Genomic DNA, 19,455 nt, shown 5'->3' on the forward strand with positions numbered 1-19,455 from the left:
ATATCAACATGTCAAGACATCTTATCTAACAGGTTATAGCGCAAACAACGCAATTATCACAACACATACTGTAGGTTGTAATATGGCTTTGGGGAGCCTTCCCCAGTGATTTTACCCACACACCACTACTGCATGTGCCTTATTCAGTATTCAGTGAAAGTAAAGTCTGTTATTTCCATTCCATTTTGTGGTGTGACCTTGAGGTTTTGTCTGTGGGGATCTTTCCAGTAAAACTTTACTATCCTTGTCACATGACGTAGGGTGGGTCTGTCAGAGCTGTCGCCTGTCATCTGTGCTGACGTGTTTAAATAAAGATTTAGAGAGAACGGACACACACTGCTTACCTGGTGGGACTCTGTCTCTGTGTGAACTAAAACAGAGAGGGACAGAGTCTCTACAGACACACACACATAGTTCTCTGTGGAATTGTCTGTGTTGCTGGGCTGAGAGGTAGTAATTCGGGAGCGGCCTTGTGGCTGTGTTGAGTTAGAGGCGATCTGGGAAGACTGCCTCAACTGGAACTGTCACTCAAACTATGGCCGGGGGACGGCTTTCTCTCCAAACTCTCATAGTCTCACGTCACAATGACAAATTTCAAAAGTGTTTGAGGTCAACTTTAGGCATTAATTGCGAATTCTTAAGGTTAAGCATTCATTCCGAAGGGTTAACGTGTGGGAAACTAAAACATGAAAAATAACTTTCTATTGCTGATACCAACATGCACCCTTTTAAACCAGAGGCAGAAGCCATCCCCATTCAAAACCTACTTGACGGTAACAGAGCTCACTGTTGCCCCTAGTGGCCAGTTTCCACATCATCTCCCGATGTACTCAGACATCGATGGACATTGAATACAGACAATTGTGATCTCCCAACCTTTAAATTTACAGATAGCCAGGGGAAAGCTCCAACACTCAGACATAATTTACAAATAAAGCATGCGTGTTTAGTGAGTTCTCCAGATCAGAGGCAGTAGAGATGTTCTCTTGATAAGTGCATTAATTAGATCATTTCCTGTCCTGCTGAGCATTCTAAATGTAACGAGTACTTTTGGGTGTCGGGGAAAATGTATTGAGTAAAATGACAATATTTTCTTTAGGAATGTAGTGAAGAAAAAGTTGTCCAAAATATGAATAGTAAAGTACAGACCCCCCCTCCCTCCTCCAAATACTTAAGTAGTACTTTAAAGTATTTTTACTTAAGTACTTTACACCAGTGGTAACAGCATTGCAAAGTCATAGAGGAAACCATTCATGATAGCGTCCACGACAGTAGTAAGAAACGATGCATGTCCCCACAGTCAGCATTAATCTCTTTATCTAGATACAGTTGAAGTCGGATGTTTACATACACCTTAGCCAAATACATTTAAACTCAGTTTCACAATTCCTGACATTTAATCCTAGTTAAAAATTCCCTGTCTTAGGTCAGTTAGGATCACCACTTTATTTTAAGAATGTGAAATGTCAGAATAATAGTAGAGAGAATTATTTATTTCAGCTTTTATTTATTCCATCACATTCCCAGTGGGTCAGAAGTTAACATACACTCAATTAGTATTTGGTAACATTGCTTTAAATTCTTTAACTTGGGTCAAACGTTTCGGGTAGCCTTCCACAAGCTTCCCACAATAAGTTGGGTGAATTTTGTCCCATTCCTCCTGACAGAGCTGGTGTAACTGAGTCAGGTTTGTAGGCCTCCTTGCTTGAATACACTTTTTCAGTTCTGCCCACAAATGTTCTATAGGATTGAGATCAGGGCTTTGTGATGGCCACTCCAATACCTTGACTTTGTTGTCCTTAAGCTATGTTGCCACAACTTTGGAAGTATGCTTGGGGTCATTGTCCATTTGGAAGAGCCATTTGCAACCAAGCTATAACTTCCTGACTGATGTTTTGAGATGTTTGTTCATTATATCTACATAATTGATCTTCCTCATGACGCCATCTATATTGTGAAGTGCACCAGTCTATCCTGCAGAAAAGCACCCCCACAACATGATGCTGCCACCCCCGTGCTTCACGTTTGGGATGGTGTTCTTCGGCTTGCAAGCCTCCCCTTTTTCCTCCAAACATAACGATGGTCATTATGGCCAAACAGTTCTATTTGTGTTTCATCAGTCCAGATCACATTTCTCCAAAAATTACGATCTTTGTCCCCATGTGCAGTGGCGTCTTCCTTGCTGATGGGCCTTTCAGGTTATGTCGATATATGACTGTTTACTGTGGATATAGATACTTTTGTACCTGTTTCCTCCAGCATCTTCACAAGGTCCTTTGCTGTTGTTCTGGGATTGATTCGCACTTTTCGCACCAAAGTACGTTCACTCTAGGAGACAGAATGCGTCTCTTTCCTGAGCGGTATGACGGCTGCATGGTCCCATTGTGTTTATACTTGCGTACTATTGTTTGTACAGATGAAAGTGGTACCTTCAGGCGTTTGTAAATTGCTCCCAAGGATGAACCAGACTGGTGGAGGTCTACAATTATTTTTCTGATGTCTTGGCTGATTTCTTTTGATTTTCCCATGATGTCAAGCAAAGAGGCACTGAGTTTGAAGGTAGGCCTTGAAGTACATCCACAGGTACACCTCCAATTGACTCAAATGATGTCAATTAGCCTATCAGAAGCTTCTAAAGCCATGACAATTTTTTTGAATTTTCCAAGCTTTTTAAAGGCACAGTCAACTTAGTGTATGTAAACTTCTGACCCACTGGAATTGTGATACAGTGAATTATAAATTAAATAATCTGTCTGTAAACAATTGTTGGAAAAATGACTTGTGCCATGCACAAAGTAGATGTCCTACCCGACTTGCAAAAACTATAGTTTGTTAACCTCTCTGGGATATTCTGGACGCAAGCATCCCACCTCAACAACAGCCAGTGAAATTGCAGGGCGTCAAATTCAAAAGAACAGAAATCCCATAATTAAAATTCCTCAAACATACAAGTATTTTAACCAATTTTAAAGACAAACGTCTTGTAAATCCAGCCACTGTGTCCGATTTCAAAAAGGCTTTACGACGAAAGTACACCAAACGATTATGTTAGGTCAGTACCTAGTCACAGAAAAACACAGCCATTTTTCCAGCCAAAGAGAGGAGTCACAAAAAGCAGAAATATAGATCAAATGAATCACTAACCTTTGATGAGCTTCATCAGATGACACTCATAGTACTTCATGTTACACAATACATGAATGTTTTGTTTGATAAAGTTCATTTTTATATCCAAAAATCTTAGTCTACATTGGCATTATGTTCAGTAGTTCCAAAACATCCGGTGATTTTGCAGAGAGCCACATCAATTTACAGAAATACTCATAATAAACATTGCTAAAATATACAAGTGTTATGCATGGAATTATAGATCCACTTCTCCTTAATGCAACCGCTGTGTCAGATTTCAAAAACGCTTTACCGAAAAAGCACACCATGCAATAATCTGAGTACAGCGCTCAGACAACCAAACAAGCCATACAGATATTTGCCATGTTGTGGAGTCAACAGAAGTCAGAAATAGCATTATAAATATTTACTTACCTTTGATGATCTTCATCAGAATGCACTCCCAGGAATCCCAGTTCCACAATAAATATTTGATTTGTTCGATAAAGTCCATCATTTATGACCTTTTTGTTTGCGCGTTTAATACACAATCCAAACTCACGACACGCGGGCAAGTCCAGGCGAAAGTTCAGATGCAAACTCTTATTACAGTTCGTAGAAACATGTCACACGAAGTATAGAATCAATCTTTAGGATGTTTTGAACATAAATCTTCAATAATGTTTCAACCGGAGAATTCCTTTGTCTGTAGAAATGCAATGGAACAGAGCTAACTCTTACTTGAGCACGCGTGGTCAGCTCATGGCACTCTGGCAGACCTTTAACTCATTCAGCTCCCATTCCCCACTGCTTCAGAGTAGAAGCATCAAACAAGGTTCTAAAGACTGTTGACATCTAGTGGAAGCCTTAGGAAGTACAATATGACCCCATAGACACTGCATATTCGATAGGCAATGACTTGAAAAACTACAAACCTCAGATTTTCCACTTCCTGGTTGGATTTTTTCTCAGGTTTTCACCTGCCATATGAGTTCTGTTATACTCACAGACATCATTAAAACAGTTTTAAAAACATCAGTGTTTTCTATCCAAATTTACTAATTATATGCATATTATAGCTTTTAGGACTGAGTAGCAGGCAGTTTATTCAGGGCACCTTTTTATCCAAGCTACTCAATACTGACCCCCAGTCCCAAAGAACATAACAATACATTTGTGGAGTGGTTGAAAAATGAGTTTTAATGACTCCAACCTAAGTGTATGTAAACTTCCGACTTCAACTGTAGGAAAGGTCTTTAACTAGACAGGAAGGGTCTTTAACTAGACAGGAAGTGTCTTTAACTAGACAGGAAGTGTCTTTAACTAGACAGGAAAGGTCTTTAACTAGACAGGAAAGGTCTTTAACTAGACAGGAAAGGTCTTTAACTAGACAGGAAAGGTCTTTAACTAGACAGGAAAGGTCTTTAACTAGACAGGAAAGGTCTTTAACTAGACAGGAAAGGTCTTTAACTAGACAGGAAAGGTCTTTAACTAGACAGGAAAGGTCTTTAACTAGACAGGAAAGGTCTTTAACTAGACAGGAAAGGTCTTTAACTAGACAGGAAAGGTCTTTAACTAGACAGGAAAGGTCTTTAACTAGACAGGAAAGGTCTTTAACTAGACAGGAAAGGTCTTTAACTAGACAGGAAAGGTCTTTAACTAGACAGGAAAGGTCTTTATCTCCTCCTGCCTCATTTCTTTCTCTCAGAGGAGATGAAGTATTCAGAACTCAAAACTCAAACACATGCCTCTTTTGTTTACTCTCGTGTCTCTGGTAGGATATATGGTGTGTGTGTGTGGCTGTGGGTTTGTGTGTGTGTGTGTGTGTGTCTCTGGTAGGATATATGGTGTGTGTGTGTGTGTGGCTGTGGGTTTGTGTGTGTGTGTGTATGTCTCTGGTAGGATATATGGTGTGTGTGTGTGTGGCTGTGGGTTTGTGCGTGTGTGTGTCTCTGGTAGGATATATGGTGTGTGTGTGTGTGGCTGTGGGTTTGTGTGTGTGTTGGAGAACAAAAGGAAAACTTCAGAGCGTCTCATCTCAAAGCCTGACCTTTCCACTCCGCCGTTACCCAGCATTCCCTCTGCTCCGACGTGATGCTCATGCAGAGGGCTGCTGCTCTCCACACACACACTGGCATTTCATAGGTCCAGTGTCCGCTAGCACCAGTCCTGACTAATCAGACTAAGTTTTTCAGGTGTGATTCACCAGAGATTACTACTTGACCAGAGGAAGCCTGTTATTATTAGGTTACTTAAACTCCCCTTTATGATACTATTTCATTATCTGTGTGTCCGTGTGGACTGCCGATCCAGTGACAGAAGGGAGAAGAGAAAGGGAGTGAGGGAGCGAGAAAAAGAAAGAGAGAGACTGACACACTGACAGCAGAAACACCTGGAACCTGTCACACACACTCTCACACACACACTCTCACACACACACTCTCACACACACACTCTCACACACACACTCTCACACACACACACACACACACACACACACACACACACACACACACACACACACACACACACACACACACACACACACACACACACACACACACACACACACACACACACACACACACACACACACACACACACACACAGGCTAGTGAGGGGAGGACGGCTCATACTAATGTCTTGGAACGGCGCGATGGAATGGCATCAAACACATGGAAACCATGTGTTTGAAACCATTCCACTGATTCCACTCCAGTCATTACCACAAGCCCGTCCTCCTCAATTAAGGTGCCACCAACCTCCTGTGACACACACACGTCTGTCCTGCCAGCAGACACCTTATTCTGTACATCGCCTGTCCTTGACTGCAGTGTATGCATGTGTGTGTTCTGACCTTGAAGAGTGAGCGGCAGACGTATTCGTACACCATGCTCTTCAGACTGGCCTCCAGGGCTGCTATCCTGGCCTCCGTAGTCTCTGCATCCTGGGGATGGGTGATAGATGGATGACAGCTGTCAGTTACATTGTAAAACAAACGAGTCACACGGCACTGTGATATATTTACCCTTCACAGCACTGTGATATATTTACCCTTCACAGCACTGTGATATATTTACCCTTCACAGCACTGTGATATATTTACCCTTCACAGCACTGTGATATATTTACCCTTCACAGCACTGTGATATATTTACCCTTCACAGCACTGTGATATATTTACCCTTCACAGCACTGTGATATATTTACCCTTCACGGCACTGTGATATATTTACCCTTCACGGCAGTGTGATATATTTACCCTTCACAGCACTGTGATATATTTACCCTTCACAGCACTGTGATATATTTACCCTTCACGGCACTGTGATATATTTACCCTTCACAGCACTGTGATATATTTACCCTTCACAGCACTGTGATATATTTACCCTTCACAGCACTGTGATATATTTACCCTTCACAGCACTGTGATATATTTACCCTTCACAGCACTGATATATTTACCCTTCACGGCACTGTGATATATTTACCCTTCACAGCACTGTGATATATTTACCCTTCACAGCACTGTGATATATTTACCCTTCACGGCACTGTGATATATTTACCCTTCACGGCAGTGTGATTTATTGATGTGTTGAGGATGGGCCAATAGTGATAGTTATATGTGCTAAAAACACGGAAGATAGTTAGCAGAACTCTCTCATCCCCCCTAGTCCCCCCCCTCCACTCCACCCTCCAGTCTCTCCACTCCCCCTCCTCTCCAGTCCAGTCTCTCCACTCCCCCTCCTCTCCAGTCTCTCCACTCCCCCTCCTCCAGTCCAGTCTCCACTCCCCCTCCACTCCCCTCCACTCCCCCTCCACCCAGTCTCTCCACTCCCCCTCCTCTCCAGTCTCTCCACTCCCCCTCCACCCCCTCCACTCCCCCTCCCACTCCCCCTCCCCCTCCTCTCCAGTCTCTCCATTCCCCCAGTCCTCCACTCCCCCTCCACTCCAGTCTCTCCACTCCCCCTCCACTCCCCCTCCTCTCCAGTCTCTCCCTCCCCCTCCTCTCCAGTCTCTCCACTCCCCCTCCTCTCCAGTCTCTCCACTCCCCCTCCTCTCCAGTCTCTCCAGTCTCCCACTCCCTCCTCTCCAGTCTCTCCACTCCCCCTCTCCCAGTCTCTCCACTCCCCCTCCTCTCCAGTCTCTCCACTCCCCCTCCAGTCTCTCCACTCCCCCTCCACCCCTCTCCACTCCCCCTCCAGTCTCTCCATTCCCCCTCCACTCCAGTCTCTCCACTCCCCCCTCCTCTCCAGTCTCTCCACTCCCCCTCCTCTCCAGTCTCTCCATTCCCCCTCCTCTCCAGCCTCTCCACTCCCCCTCCTCTCTCCAGTCTCTCCACTCCCCCTCCTCTCCAGTCTCTCCATTACCCCTCCTCTCCAGTCTCTCCATTCCCCCTCCTCTCCAGTCTCTCCATTACCCCTCCTCTCCAGTCTCTCCATTACCCCTCCTCTCCAGTCTCTCCTCCCCCTCCTCCAGTCTCTCCACTCCCCTCCTCTCCAGTCTCTCCATTACCCCTCTTCTCCAGTCTCTCCACTCCCCCCTCTCCAGTCTCTCCAGTCTCTCCACTCCCCTCCTCTCCAGTCTCTCCACTCCCACTCTCCAGTCTCTCCATTACCCCTCTTCTCCAGTCTCTCCACTCCCCCTCCTCTCCAGTCTCTCCACTCCCCCTCCTCTCCAGTCTCTCCATTAACCCTCTTCTCCAGTCTCTCCACTCCCCCTCCTCTCCAGTCTCTCCACTCCCCCTCCTCTCAGTCTCTCCATTAACCCTCTTCTCCAGTCTCTCCACTCCCCCTCCTCTCCAGTCTCTCCACTCCCCCTCCTCTCCAGTCTCTCCATTAACCCTCTTCTCCAGTCTCTCCACTCCCCCTCCTCTCCAGTCTCTCCATTCCCCTCTTCTCCAGTCTCTCCATTAACCCTCTTCTCCAGTCTCTCCATTCCCCCTCCTCTCCAGTCTCTCCATTAACCCTCTTCTCCAGTCTCTCCACTCCCCCTCCTCTCCAGTCTCTCCATTCCCCCTCCTCTCCAGTCTCTCTATTCCCCCTCTTCTCCAGTCTCTCTATTACCCCTCTTCTCCAGTCTCTCTATTACCCCTCTTCTCCAGTCTCTCTATTCCTCCTCCTATAGTCCCTCCCTGTGTCTAGAAAACACACCCATTACACAGTCTACCCCTCCCTCTCATTCAGAGCACATCTCAATGGGAACACGACCGTCTGAAGGCCCCATCAACTGCAGTGCACGGACAGAACTAATTCTCCTCAATTACACACACACACACACACACACACACACACACACACACACACACACACACACACACACACACACACACACACACACACACACACACACACACACACACACACACACACACACACACACACACACACACACACACACACACACACGTCTGAAGTTCTCCTTGAAGTGGCAGCTGGGTTGGGGGTCGCCAGTAAAGCTGTCAGAAAGGGTGTGGAATGGAGTCATCATAGGGAAGGGTGCAGGGTTAGAGCCTGCTCTGTCCAATTTCCACACACACACACGCACACACACACAAACAAACCTTGTCATGTCCAATTACACCAAAGTCCCAAGGTATAGGGATCAGAGAAATAAATAAAGTGGAGAGAATCAAGCCAAGCCTCTCTCCCTTACTGCCTTCATCTCTATTCTCTATGACCTCAGTATCTCTCCCCATCTCTCCCCCTTACTGCCTTCATCTCTATTCTCTATGACCCCAGTATCTCTCCTCATCTCCCCCTTACTGCCTTCATCTCTATTCTCTATGACCTCAGTATCTCTCCCTTACTGCCTTCATCTCTATTCTCTATAACCTCAGTATCTCTCCTCATCTCTCTCCCTTACTGCCTTCATCTCTATTCTCTATAACCTCAGTATCTCTCCTCATCTCTCCCCCTTACTGCCTTCATCTCTATTCTCTATGACCTCAGTATCTCCCCCTTACTGCCTTCATCTCTATTCTCTATAACCTCAGTATCTCTCATCTCTCCCTTACTGCCTTCATCTCTATTCTCTATGACCTCAGTACCTCTCCCTTACTGCCTGTATATTCTATTCTCTATAACCTCAGTATCTCTCCTCATCAAATCAAATCAAATTTATTTATATAGCCCTTCGTACATCAGCTGATATCTCAAAGTGCTGTACAGAAACCCAGCCTAAAACCCCAAACAGCAAACAATGCAGGTGTTTACTTCATCTCTATTCTCTATGACCCCAGTATCTCTCCTCATCTCTCTCCCTTACTGCCTTCATCTCTATTCTCTATGACCCCAGTATCTCTCCTCATCTCTCTCCCTTACTGCCTTCATCTCTATTCTCTATGACCTCAGTATCTCCCCCTTACTGCCTTCATCTCTATTCTCTATAACCTCAGTATCTCTCATCTCTCTCCCCCTTACTGCCTTCATCTCTATTCTCTATGACCTCAGTACCTCTCCCTTTCTGCCTGTATATTCTATTCTCTATGACCCCAGTATCTCTCCTCATCTCTCTCCCTTACTGCCTTCATCTCTATTCCCTATAACCTCAGTATCTCTCCCTTACTGCCTTCATCTCTATTCTCTATGACCTCAGTATCTCCCCCTTACTGCCTTCATCTCTATTCTCTATAACCTCAGTATCTCTCCTCATCTCTCTCCCTTACTGCCTTCATCTCTATTCTCTATGACCCCAGTATCTCTCCCTTACTGCCTTCATCTCTATTCTCTATGACCCCAGTATCTCTCCCTTACTGCCTTCATCTCTATTCTCTATAACCTCAGTATCTCTCCTCATCTCTCCCCTTACTGCCTTCATCTCTATTCTCTATGACCCCAGTATCTCTCCCTTACTGCCTGTATGTCTATTCTCTATAACCTCAGTATCTCTCCTCATCTCTCCCCCTTACTGCATTCATCTCTATTCTCTATGACCCCAGTATCTCTCATCTCTCCCCCTTACTGCCTTCATCTCTATTCTCTATAACCTCAGTATCTCTCCCCCTTACTGCCTTCATCTCTATTCTCTATAACCTCAGTATCTCTCCCTTACTGCCTTCATCTCTATTCTCTATTACCCCAGTATCTCTCCCTTACTGCCTGTATGTCTATTCTCTATAACCTCAGTATCTCTCCTCATCTCTCCCTTACTGCCTTCATCTCTATTCTCTATGACCTCAGTATTTCTCCCCCTTACTGCCTTCATCTCTATTCTCTATAACCTCAGTATCTCTCCTCATCTTACTGCCTTCATCTCTATTCTCTATAACCTCAGTATCTCTCCTCATCTCTCCCCCTTACTGCCTTCATCTCTATTCTCTATAACCTCAGTATCTCTCCTCATCTCTCTCCCTTACTGCCTTCATCTCTATTCTCTATGACCTTAGTATCTCTCCCTTACTGCCTGTATATTCTATTCTCTATAACCTCAGTATCTCTCCTCATCTCTCCCTTACTGCCTTCATCTCTATTCTCTATGACCCCAGTATCTCTCCTCATCTCTCTCCCTTACTGCCTTCAAATCTATTATCATGACCTCAATATCTCCCCCTTACTGCCTTCATCTCTTTTCTCTATGACCCCAGTATCTCTCCTCATCTCTCCCCCTTACTGCCTCATCTCATCTCTGAAACCATCTACCAATCAGAGATCATACATAGCTCACAGTACACACAAACAAACACACAAGCCTAGAGACATGTTCAGCGACACACTCAACTCAGGCGGTTGTACAGTGTGTGAACTCTCGTTGGGGTGAGACTAAGCGCTAATTCCCCAAATCCCGTGGGTTCTCTTTGTAAACGGTGCCATCCAGGAATGTCGCCAAGCAGCAGCTGGTCACCGTAGCAACAGCCAGCCAAACTCTGTGTGTGTTTATTTCAGAAAATGGAAAGGTTGAGGTGGGCTGAGAAGATAAATATCTAGCAAATGGGAAAAAGTGTGTCTGTGTGTGTGAGGGGCCAGTACTTCCTGATCCCATTATCCCACCATGACTACATCCCTCCAGATCCCATTATCATACCATGACTACACAAATCAAATCAAATCAAATCAAATCAAATTTATTTATATAGCCCTTCGTACATCAGCTGATATCTCAAAGTGCACCCAGTCCCTCCTGATCCTAATATCATACCATGACTACATCCCTCCAGATCCCATTATCATACCATGACTACATCCCTCCAGATTCCATTATGATACCATGGACTAGACCCAGTCCCTCCTGATCCCATTATCATACCATGACTACACCCAGTCCCTCCTGATCCTAATATCATACCATGACTACACCCAGTCCCTCCTGATCCCATTATCATACCATGACTACACCCAGTCCCTCCTGATCCCATTATCATACCATGACTACACCCAGTCCCTCCTGATCCCATTATCCCACCATGACTACATCCCTCCAGATCCCATTATCATACCATGACTACATCCCTCCAGATTCCATTATCATACCATGACTACACCCAGTCCCTCCTGATCCTAATATCATACCATGACTACACCCAGTCCCTCCTGATCCCATTATCATACCATGACTACACCCAGTCCCTCCTGATCCCATTATCATACCATGACTATACCTAGTCTGTCCTGATCCCATTATCATACCATGACTACACCCAGTCTGTCCTGATCCCATTATCATACCATGACTACACCCAGTCTCTCCTGATCCCATTATCATACCATGACTACACCCAGTCTCTCCTGATCCCATTATCATACCATGACTACACCCAGTCTGTACTGATCCCATTATCATACCATGACTATACCTAGTCTGTCCTGATCCCATTATCATACCATGACTACACCCAGTCCCTCCTGATCCCATTATCATACCATGACTACACCCAGTCTGTACTGATCCCATTATCATACCATGACTACACCCAGTCTGTCCTGATCCCATTATCATACCATGACTACACCCAGTCCCTCCTGATCCCATTATCATACCATGACTTCACCCAGTCTGATGGGTGGAGAAAGAGTTCTGACATGTGGAGAGAGAGGTCTGACGGGAGGAGAGAGAGGAGTCTGACGGGTGGAGAGAGAGGTCTGACGGGTAGAGAGAGAGGTCTGACGGGAGGAGAGAGGAGTCTGACGGGTGGAGAGAGAGGTCTGACGGGTGGAGAGAGAGGTCTGACGGGTGGAGAGAGAGGTCTGACGGGTGGAGAGAGAGAGATCTGACGGGTGGAGAGAGAGAGGTCTGACGGGAGGAGAGAGAGGTCTGACGGGAGGAGAGAGAGGTCTGACGGGAGGAGAGAGAGGTCTGACGGGAGGAGAGAGAGAGAGGTCTGACGGGAGGAGAGAGAGGAGTCTGACGGGTGGAGAGAGAGGAGTCTGACGGGTGGAGAGAGAGAGGTCTGACGGGTGGAGAGAGAGGTCTGACGGGAGGAGAGAGGTCTGACGGGAGGAGAGAGAGGAGTCTGACGGGTGGAGAGAGAGGAGTCTGACGGGTGGAGAGAGAGGAGTCTGACGGGTGGAGAGAGGTCTGACGGGAGGAGAGAGAGAGGTCTGGCGGGAGGTGAGAGAGAGGTCTGATGGGAGGAGAAAGAGGCCTGGTGGGAGGAGAGAGAGGCCTGGTGGGAGGAGAGAGAGGTCTGATGGGAGGAGAGGGGAGTCTGATGGGAGGAGAGGCCTGGTGGGAGGAGAGAGAGGTCTGATGGGAGGAGAGGGGAGTCTGATGGGAGGAGAGAGAGGTCTGATGGGAGGAGAGAGAGGTCTGATGGGAGGAGAGAGCGGTCTGATGGGAGGAGAGAGAGGTCTGATGGGAGGAGAGAGAGGTCTGATGGGAGGAGAGAGAGGTCTGATGGGAGGAGAGGGGTCGGATGGGAGGAGAGAGGGGTCTGATGGGAGGAGAGATGGGAGGAGAGGGAGTTGGATGGGAGGAGAGAGAGGTCTGATGGGAGGAGAGAGGTCTGATGGGAGGAGAGGGGAGATGGAAGTCTGATGGGAGGAGTCTGAGGAAGGAGAGGAGGTCTGATGGGAGGAGAGAGGCTGGTGGGAGGTCTGATGGGAGGAGGAGGAGGAGAGAGAGTCTGATGGGAGGAGAGAGGAGGCTGATGGGAGGAGAGAGAGGTCTGATGGGAGGAGAGAGAGGTCTGATGGGAGGAGAGGGTCTGGGGAGGAGAGAGAGGTCTGATGGGAGGAGAGGGGAGTCTGATGGGAGGAGAAAGAGGCCTGGTGGGAGGAGAGAGAGGTCTGATGGGAGGAGAGGGGAGTTGATGGGAGGAGAGGGGAGTCTGATGGAAGGAGAGAGAGGTCTGATGGGAGGAGAGAGAGGCCTGGTGGGAGGAGAGAGAGGTCTGATGTGAGGAGAGGGGAGTCTGATGGAAGGAGAGAGAGGTCTGATGGGAGGAGAGAGAGGTCTGATGGGAGGAGAAAGAGGCCTGGTGGGAGGAGAGAGAGGCCTGGTGGGAGGAGAGAGAGGTCTGATGGGAGGAGAGGGGAGTCTGATGGGAGGAGAGAGAGGCCTGGTGGGAGGAGAGAGGTCTGATGGGAAGAGAGAGAGGTCTGATGGGAGGAGAGAGAGGTCTGATGGGAGGAGAGAGAGGTCTGATGGGAGGAGAGAGAGGTCTGATGGGAGGAGAGAGAGGTCTGATGGGAGGAGAGGGGAGTCGGATGGGAGGAGAGAGGGAGTCTGATGGGAGGAGAGAGGGTCTGATGGGAGGAGAGAGAGGTCTGATGGGAGGAGAGGGGAGTCTGATGGGAGGAGAGAGAGGTCTGACGGGAGGAGAGAGAGGTCTGACGGGAGGAGAGGGGAGTCTGACGGGAGGAGAGAGGGAGTCTGACGGGAGGAGAAAGGGGTCTGACGGGGTGAGAGAGGTCTGATGGGAGGAAAGGAGAGGGGTCTGATGGGAGGAAAGGAGAGGGGTCTGATGGGAGGAAAGGAGAGGTGTCTGATGGGAGGAAAGGAGAGGGGTCTGATGGGAGGAAAGGAGAGGGGTCTGATGGGAGGAAAGGAGAGGGGTCTGATGGGAGGAACGGAGGAAAGGAGAGGGGTCTTATGGGAGGTCTGATGGGAGGAGATATAGGGAGCTCAGAGGGGCTGGAGAAGGTTAGGAGAGAATGTCAACACAGCTGAACCCTTCCTCTCCGTCTGGCTGGGGACACTGCAAATACAGGATTAACGTCCCTCTGTGTGTGCGTGTGTGTGTGTGTGTGTGTGTGTGTGTGTGTGTGTGTGTGTGTGTGTGTGTGTGTGTGTGTGTGTGTGTGTCAGTTACCTTCTTGCTCTGCAGTGCTCTCTGAAACAGACGTAGGAAGGAGGCCAGGCTGAAACGGTACATGTTGTTGATCCTAGAGAGGTCTGTTATGACAAAATAAATCTTACTGGCACTTTCAGCTAACGGAAGGTATGCATCACGCTCCTGGGGAGAGATGGAGAGAGAGGGAGAGAGAGGGAGGGAGAGGGAGGGAGAGGGAGGAGAGAGAGGGAGAGATGGAGAGAGAGGGAGAGATGGAGAGAGAGGGAGAGAGAGAGAGATGGAGAGAGAGGGAGAGACGGAGAGAGAGGGAGAGACGGAGAGAGAGGGAGAGACGGAGAGATGGAGAGAGAGGGAGAGACGGAGAGAGAGGGGAGAGATGGAGAGAGAGGGAGAGATGGAGAGATGGAGAGAGGAGAGATGGAGAGAGAGGGAGAGACAGAGAGAGGGAGAGACAGAGAGAGGTGGGAGAGACAGAGAGAGGTGGGAGAGACAGAGAGAGGTGGGAGAGACAGAGGGAGAGGGAGAGACAGAGGGAGAGACAGAGGGAGAGGGAGAGATGGAGAGAGAGGGAGAGATGGAGGGAGAGACAGAGGGAGAGAGGGAGAGATGGAGAGAGAGGGAGAGATGGAGAGAGAGGGAGAGATGGAGGGAGAGACAGAGGGAGAGAGAGGGAGAGATGGAGAGAGAGGGAGAGACGGAGAGAGAGGGAGAGATGGAGAGAGAGGGAGAGATGGAGAGCGAGGGAGAGACAGAGGGAGGGAGAGATGGAGAGAGAGGGAGAGAGAGGGAGGGAGAGGGAGGGAGAGAGGGAGAGATGGAGAGAGAGGGAGAGATGGAGAGAGAGAGATGGAGAGAGAGGGAGAGAGAGAGAGATGGAGAGAGAGGGAGAGATGGAGAGAGAGGGGGAGATGGAGAGAGAGGGAGAGACGGAGAGAGAGGGAGAGACGGAGAGATGGAGAGAGAGGGAGAGATGGAGAGAGAGGGAGAGACAGAGGGAGGGAGAGACGGAGAGAGGTGGGAGAGACAGAGAGAGGTGGGAGAGACAGAGGGAGAGGGAGAGACAGAGGGAGAGGGAGAGACAGAGGGAGAGACAGAGAGAGAGGGAGAGATGGAGGGAGAGACAGAGGGAGAGAGGGAGAGATGGAGAGAGAGGGAGAGATGGAGAGAGAGGGAGAGATGGAGGGAGAGACAGAGGGAGAGAGAGGGAGAGAGGGAGAGATGGAGGGAGAGACAGAGGGAGAGAGAGGGAGAGATGGAGAGAGAGGGAGAGATGGAGAGAGAGGGAGAGATGGAGAGAGATGGAGAGATGGAGAGAGACAGAGAGAGAGGGAGAGACAGAGGGGAGAGACAGAGGGAGAGGGAGAGATGGAGAGAGAGGGAGAGATGGAGGGAGAGACAGAGGGAGAGAGAGGGAGAGATGGAGAGAGAGGGAGAGATGGAGAGAGAGGGAGAGATGGAGAGAGAGGGAGAGATGGAGAGAGAGACAGAGGGAGAGAGAGGGAGAGATGGAGAGAGATGGAGGGAGAGGGAGAGATGGAGGGAGAGATGGAGGGAGAGATGGAGAGAGAGGGAGAGATGGAGAGAGAGGGAGAGATGGAGGGAGAGGGAGAGATGGAGGGAGAGATGGAGAGAGAGGGAGAGACAGAGGGAGGTGGGAGGAAAGAGGAGGAAGAGGGAGAGATGGAGAGAGAGGGAGAGATGGAGAGAGAGGGAGAGATGGAGAGAGAGGGAGAGAGAGATGGAGAGGGAGAGATGGAGGGAGAGGGAGAGATGGAGAGAGAGGGAGAGATGGAGAGAGAGGGAGAGACAGAGGGAGGTGGGAGGAAAGAGGAGGAAGAGGGAGATGAGAAGAGGAAGAGGTAAGGGAGAAGAGGAAGAGGTAAGGGAGAAGAGGAAGAGGTAAGGGAGAAGAGGAAGAGAGAGAAGAGGAAGGAGAGAGGAGGGAGAGAGAGAGAGGAGGAGAGAGACCATCAGAACTGGTATCACACTGCCCCCTAGAGGAATAATTCTATTTTCCTCATGCACAAACAGAGATTCAGGTACAGACACACACACAGACTTTAGCACACCTCAACTCCATCCCATCTAGACAAAGGCCAAAAGAAACCCACAATTAAAACCAACATTGCTGTGGGCAAAGAGTGCTGTTAATAATATCATTCTCTGTAATTGGCTGTAAAATATCATGTGGGACTCAATGTCCTCATGGTTAATTGAGTTGAATGAGACAGTGCTCATTGAGCACGCACACACACAGACAGACACACAGACAGACACACAGACAGACACACAGACAGACACACAGACAGACACACAGACAGACACACAGACAGACACACAGACAGACACACAGACAGACACACAGACAGACACACAGACAGACACACAGACAGACACACAGACAGACACACAGACAGACACACAGACAGACACACAGACAGACAGACAGACAGACAGACAGACAGACAGACAGACAGACAGACAGACAGACAGACAGACAGACAGACAGACAGACAGACAGACAGACAGACAGACAGACAGACAGACAGACAGACAGACAGACAGACAGACAGACAGACAGACAGACAGACAGACAGACAGACAGACAGACAGACAGACAGACAGACAGACAGACAGACAGACAGACAGACAGACAGACAGACAGACAGACAGACAGACAGACAGACAGACAGACAGACAGACAGACAGACAGACAGACAGGGTGACATCGAGACAGACAGACAATGACCTTGGTCTAAATGCTTATGATTAAATAAATAAATACATCTTTCCCCAACACAGAGTAACACACACAGAGTAACACAAATGGCAACACACAGCAACACACAGTATCCATTTAGCTTAACCATTCAGTCTTATTCTTCTCTTCAATCACACTCTCCCTTCCTCCGTCTCTCTATCTCTCTCCCTCTCATGCACCCTGTCTTCCTCAATCAATCTCTCACACTCAATCTTTCTCCAATCCCTCTCTCTCTCACCCCAGAGCATCTCTGTCTCATCTCTCTTTCACCCCCCTCTCTCTCGGAGTGTTCCATCTGTTCTGACAGACTCCAGACTCTGCTATTCTCCTCTGCCATTCACACACAGCAGTTTGGGGTTTTGTGTACAAACCCTATGGGATGTTGATGAGGAGGTTTACAGCTCAGTGTGTGTGAGGAAGCGGAGTGTGCGTGTGTGTGCGCACGTGTACCTGGTCCAGGGAGGCCTGGAGTCTGTGTGACTCCCTCAGTGAGTCCTGTATGAGGGCGCTGCTAGACTTGGTCTGGTTCAGAGAATCGATCAGCTCCTTATTCTCCAGGATATTCCCCTGAGCTGTAGCCAAAGTCTAGAGACAAGAGAGAGAAAGAAGAGAGAGAGAAAGAGAGAGAGAAAGAAAAAACAGAAAGAGAGGAGAGGAGAGGAGAAAGATACAGAGGAAGGACAGTAGAAGTTAGAGAGAGATTGTGTGATGTTCAGTAGAAGTTAGAGAGATTGTGTGATGTTCAGTAGAAGTTAGAGAGAGATTGTGTGATGTTCAGTAGAAGTTAGGGAGAGATTGTGTGATGTACAGTAGAAGTTAGGGAGAGATTGTGTGATGTTCAGTAGAAGTTAGAGAGATTGTGTGATGTACAGTAGAAGTTAGGGAGAGATTGTGTGATGTTCAGTAGAAGTTAGGGAGAGATTGTGTGATGTTCAGTAGAAGTTAGGGAGAGATTGTGTGATGTTCAGTAGAAGTTAGGGAGAGATTGTGTGATGTTCAGTAGAAGTTAGAGAGATTGTGTGATGTTCAGTAGAAGTTAGGGATAGATTGTGTGATGTTCAGTAGAAGTTAGAGAGAGATTGTGTGATGTACAGTAGAAGTTAGGGAGAGATTGTGTGATGTTCAGTAGAAGTTAGGGAGAGATTGTGTGATGTACAGTAGAAGTTAGAGAGAGATTGTGTGATGTTCAGTAGAAGTTAGGGAGAGATTGTGTGATGTACAGTAGAAGTTAGGGAGAGATTGTGTGATGTTCAGTAGAAGTTAGGGAGAGATTGTGTGATGTTCAGTAGAAGTTAGGGAGAGATTGTGTGATGTACAGTAGAAGTTAGGGAGAGATTGTGTGATGTACAGTAGAAGTTAGGGAGAGATTGTGTGATGTACAGTAGAAGTTAGAGAGAGATTGTGTGATGTTCAGTAGAAGTTAGAGAGAGATTGTGTGATGTTCAGTAGAAGTTAGAGAGAGATTGTGTGATGTACAGTAGAAGTTAGAGAGAGATTGTGTGATGTACAGTAGAAGTTAGGGAGAGACTGTGTGATGTTCAGTAGAAGTTAGAGAGAGATTGTGTGATGTACAGTAGAAGTTAGAGAGAGATTGTGTGATGTTCAGTAGAAGTTAGAGAGAGATTGGGTGATGTACAGTAGAAGTTAGGGAGAGATTGTGTGATGTACAGTAGAAGTTAGGGAGAGATTGTGTGATGTACAGTAGAAGTTAGAGAGAGATTGTGTGATGTACAGTAGAAGTTAGAGAGAGATTGTGTGATGTACAGTAGAAGTTAGGGAGAGATTGTGTGATGTTCAGTAGAAGTTAGAGAGAGATTGTGTGATGTACAGTAGAAGTTAGGGAGAGATTGTGTGATGTACAGTAGAAGTTAGGGAGAGATTGTGTGATGTTCAGTAGAAGTTAGAGAGAGATTGTGTGATGTTCAGTAGAAGTTAGAGAGAGATTGTGTGATGTTCAGTAGAAGTTAGGGAGAGATTGTGTGATGTTCAGCAGAAGTTAGGGAGAGATTGTGTGATGTTCAGTAGAAGTTAGAGAGAGATTGTGTGATGTACAGTAGAAGTTAGGGAGAGATTGTGTGATGTTTGTGTGATGTTGAGCAGAAAGTGACATTGTGTTGTGTTCTAACTGAAAGGACTGAGAAGTGGACATTTTGTGCATAATGAGGAAGTGGTATGATTGTGTTCAAGCAACAGTGAAACATGTCAGAATATCTAATCAGATATATTAAAGCTACACTGAACAAAAATATAAACTCAACATGTAAAGTGTTGGTCACGTTTCATGAGATGAAATAAAAGATCCCACACATTATCCACAAAAACAAAAAAGCTTATTTCGCTCAAATTTTGT

The 19,455-nt window shown here is 47.4% G+C and overlaps 1 protein-coding gene across 1 annotated transcript in view; it reads right to left on the reverse strand.

Moving 5' to 3' along the window:
- Positions 1-19,455, reverse strand: part of LOC124004954 (cytoplasmic dynein 2 heavy chain 1-like) — a 176,945-nt gene that overhangs the window by 121,874 nt on the left and 35,616 nt on the right. Inside the window, exons 13-15 of the mRNA XM_046313758.1 lie at positions 17,556-17,690; positions 14,363-14,506; positions 5,966-6,055 (exon numbers count right to left, since the gene is read on the reverse strand). Of these exons, the coding sequence (XP_046169714.1) occupies positions 5,966-6,055; positions 14,363-14,506; positions 17,556-17,690 (369 nt within the window). The remainder of the gene's footprint in view (positions 1-5,965; positions 6,056-14,362; positions 14,507-17,555; positions 17,691-19,455) is intronic.

Source organism: Oncorhynchus gorbuscha, linkage group LG19 (genome assembly GCF_021184085.1).
Source record: "Oncorhynchus gorbuscha isolate QuinsamMale2020 ecotype Even-year linkage group LG19, OgorEven_v1.0, whole genome shotgun sequence".
Classification (NCBI taxonomy): Eukaryota; Metazoa; Chordata; class Actinopteri; order Salmoniformes; family Salmonidae; genus Oncorhynchus; species Oncorhynchus gorbuscha.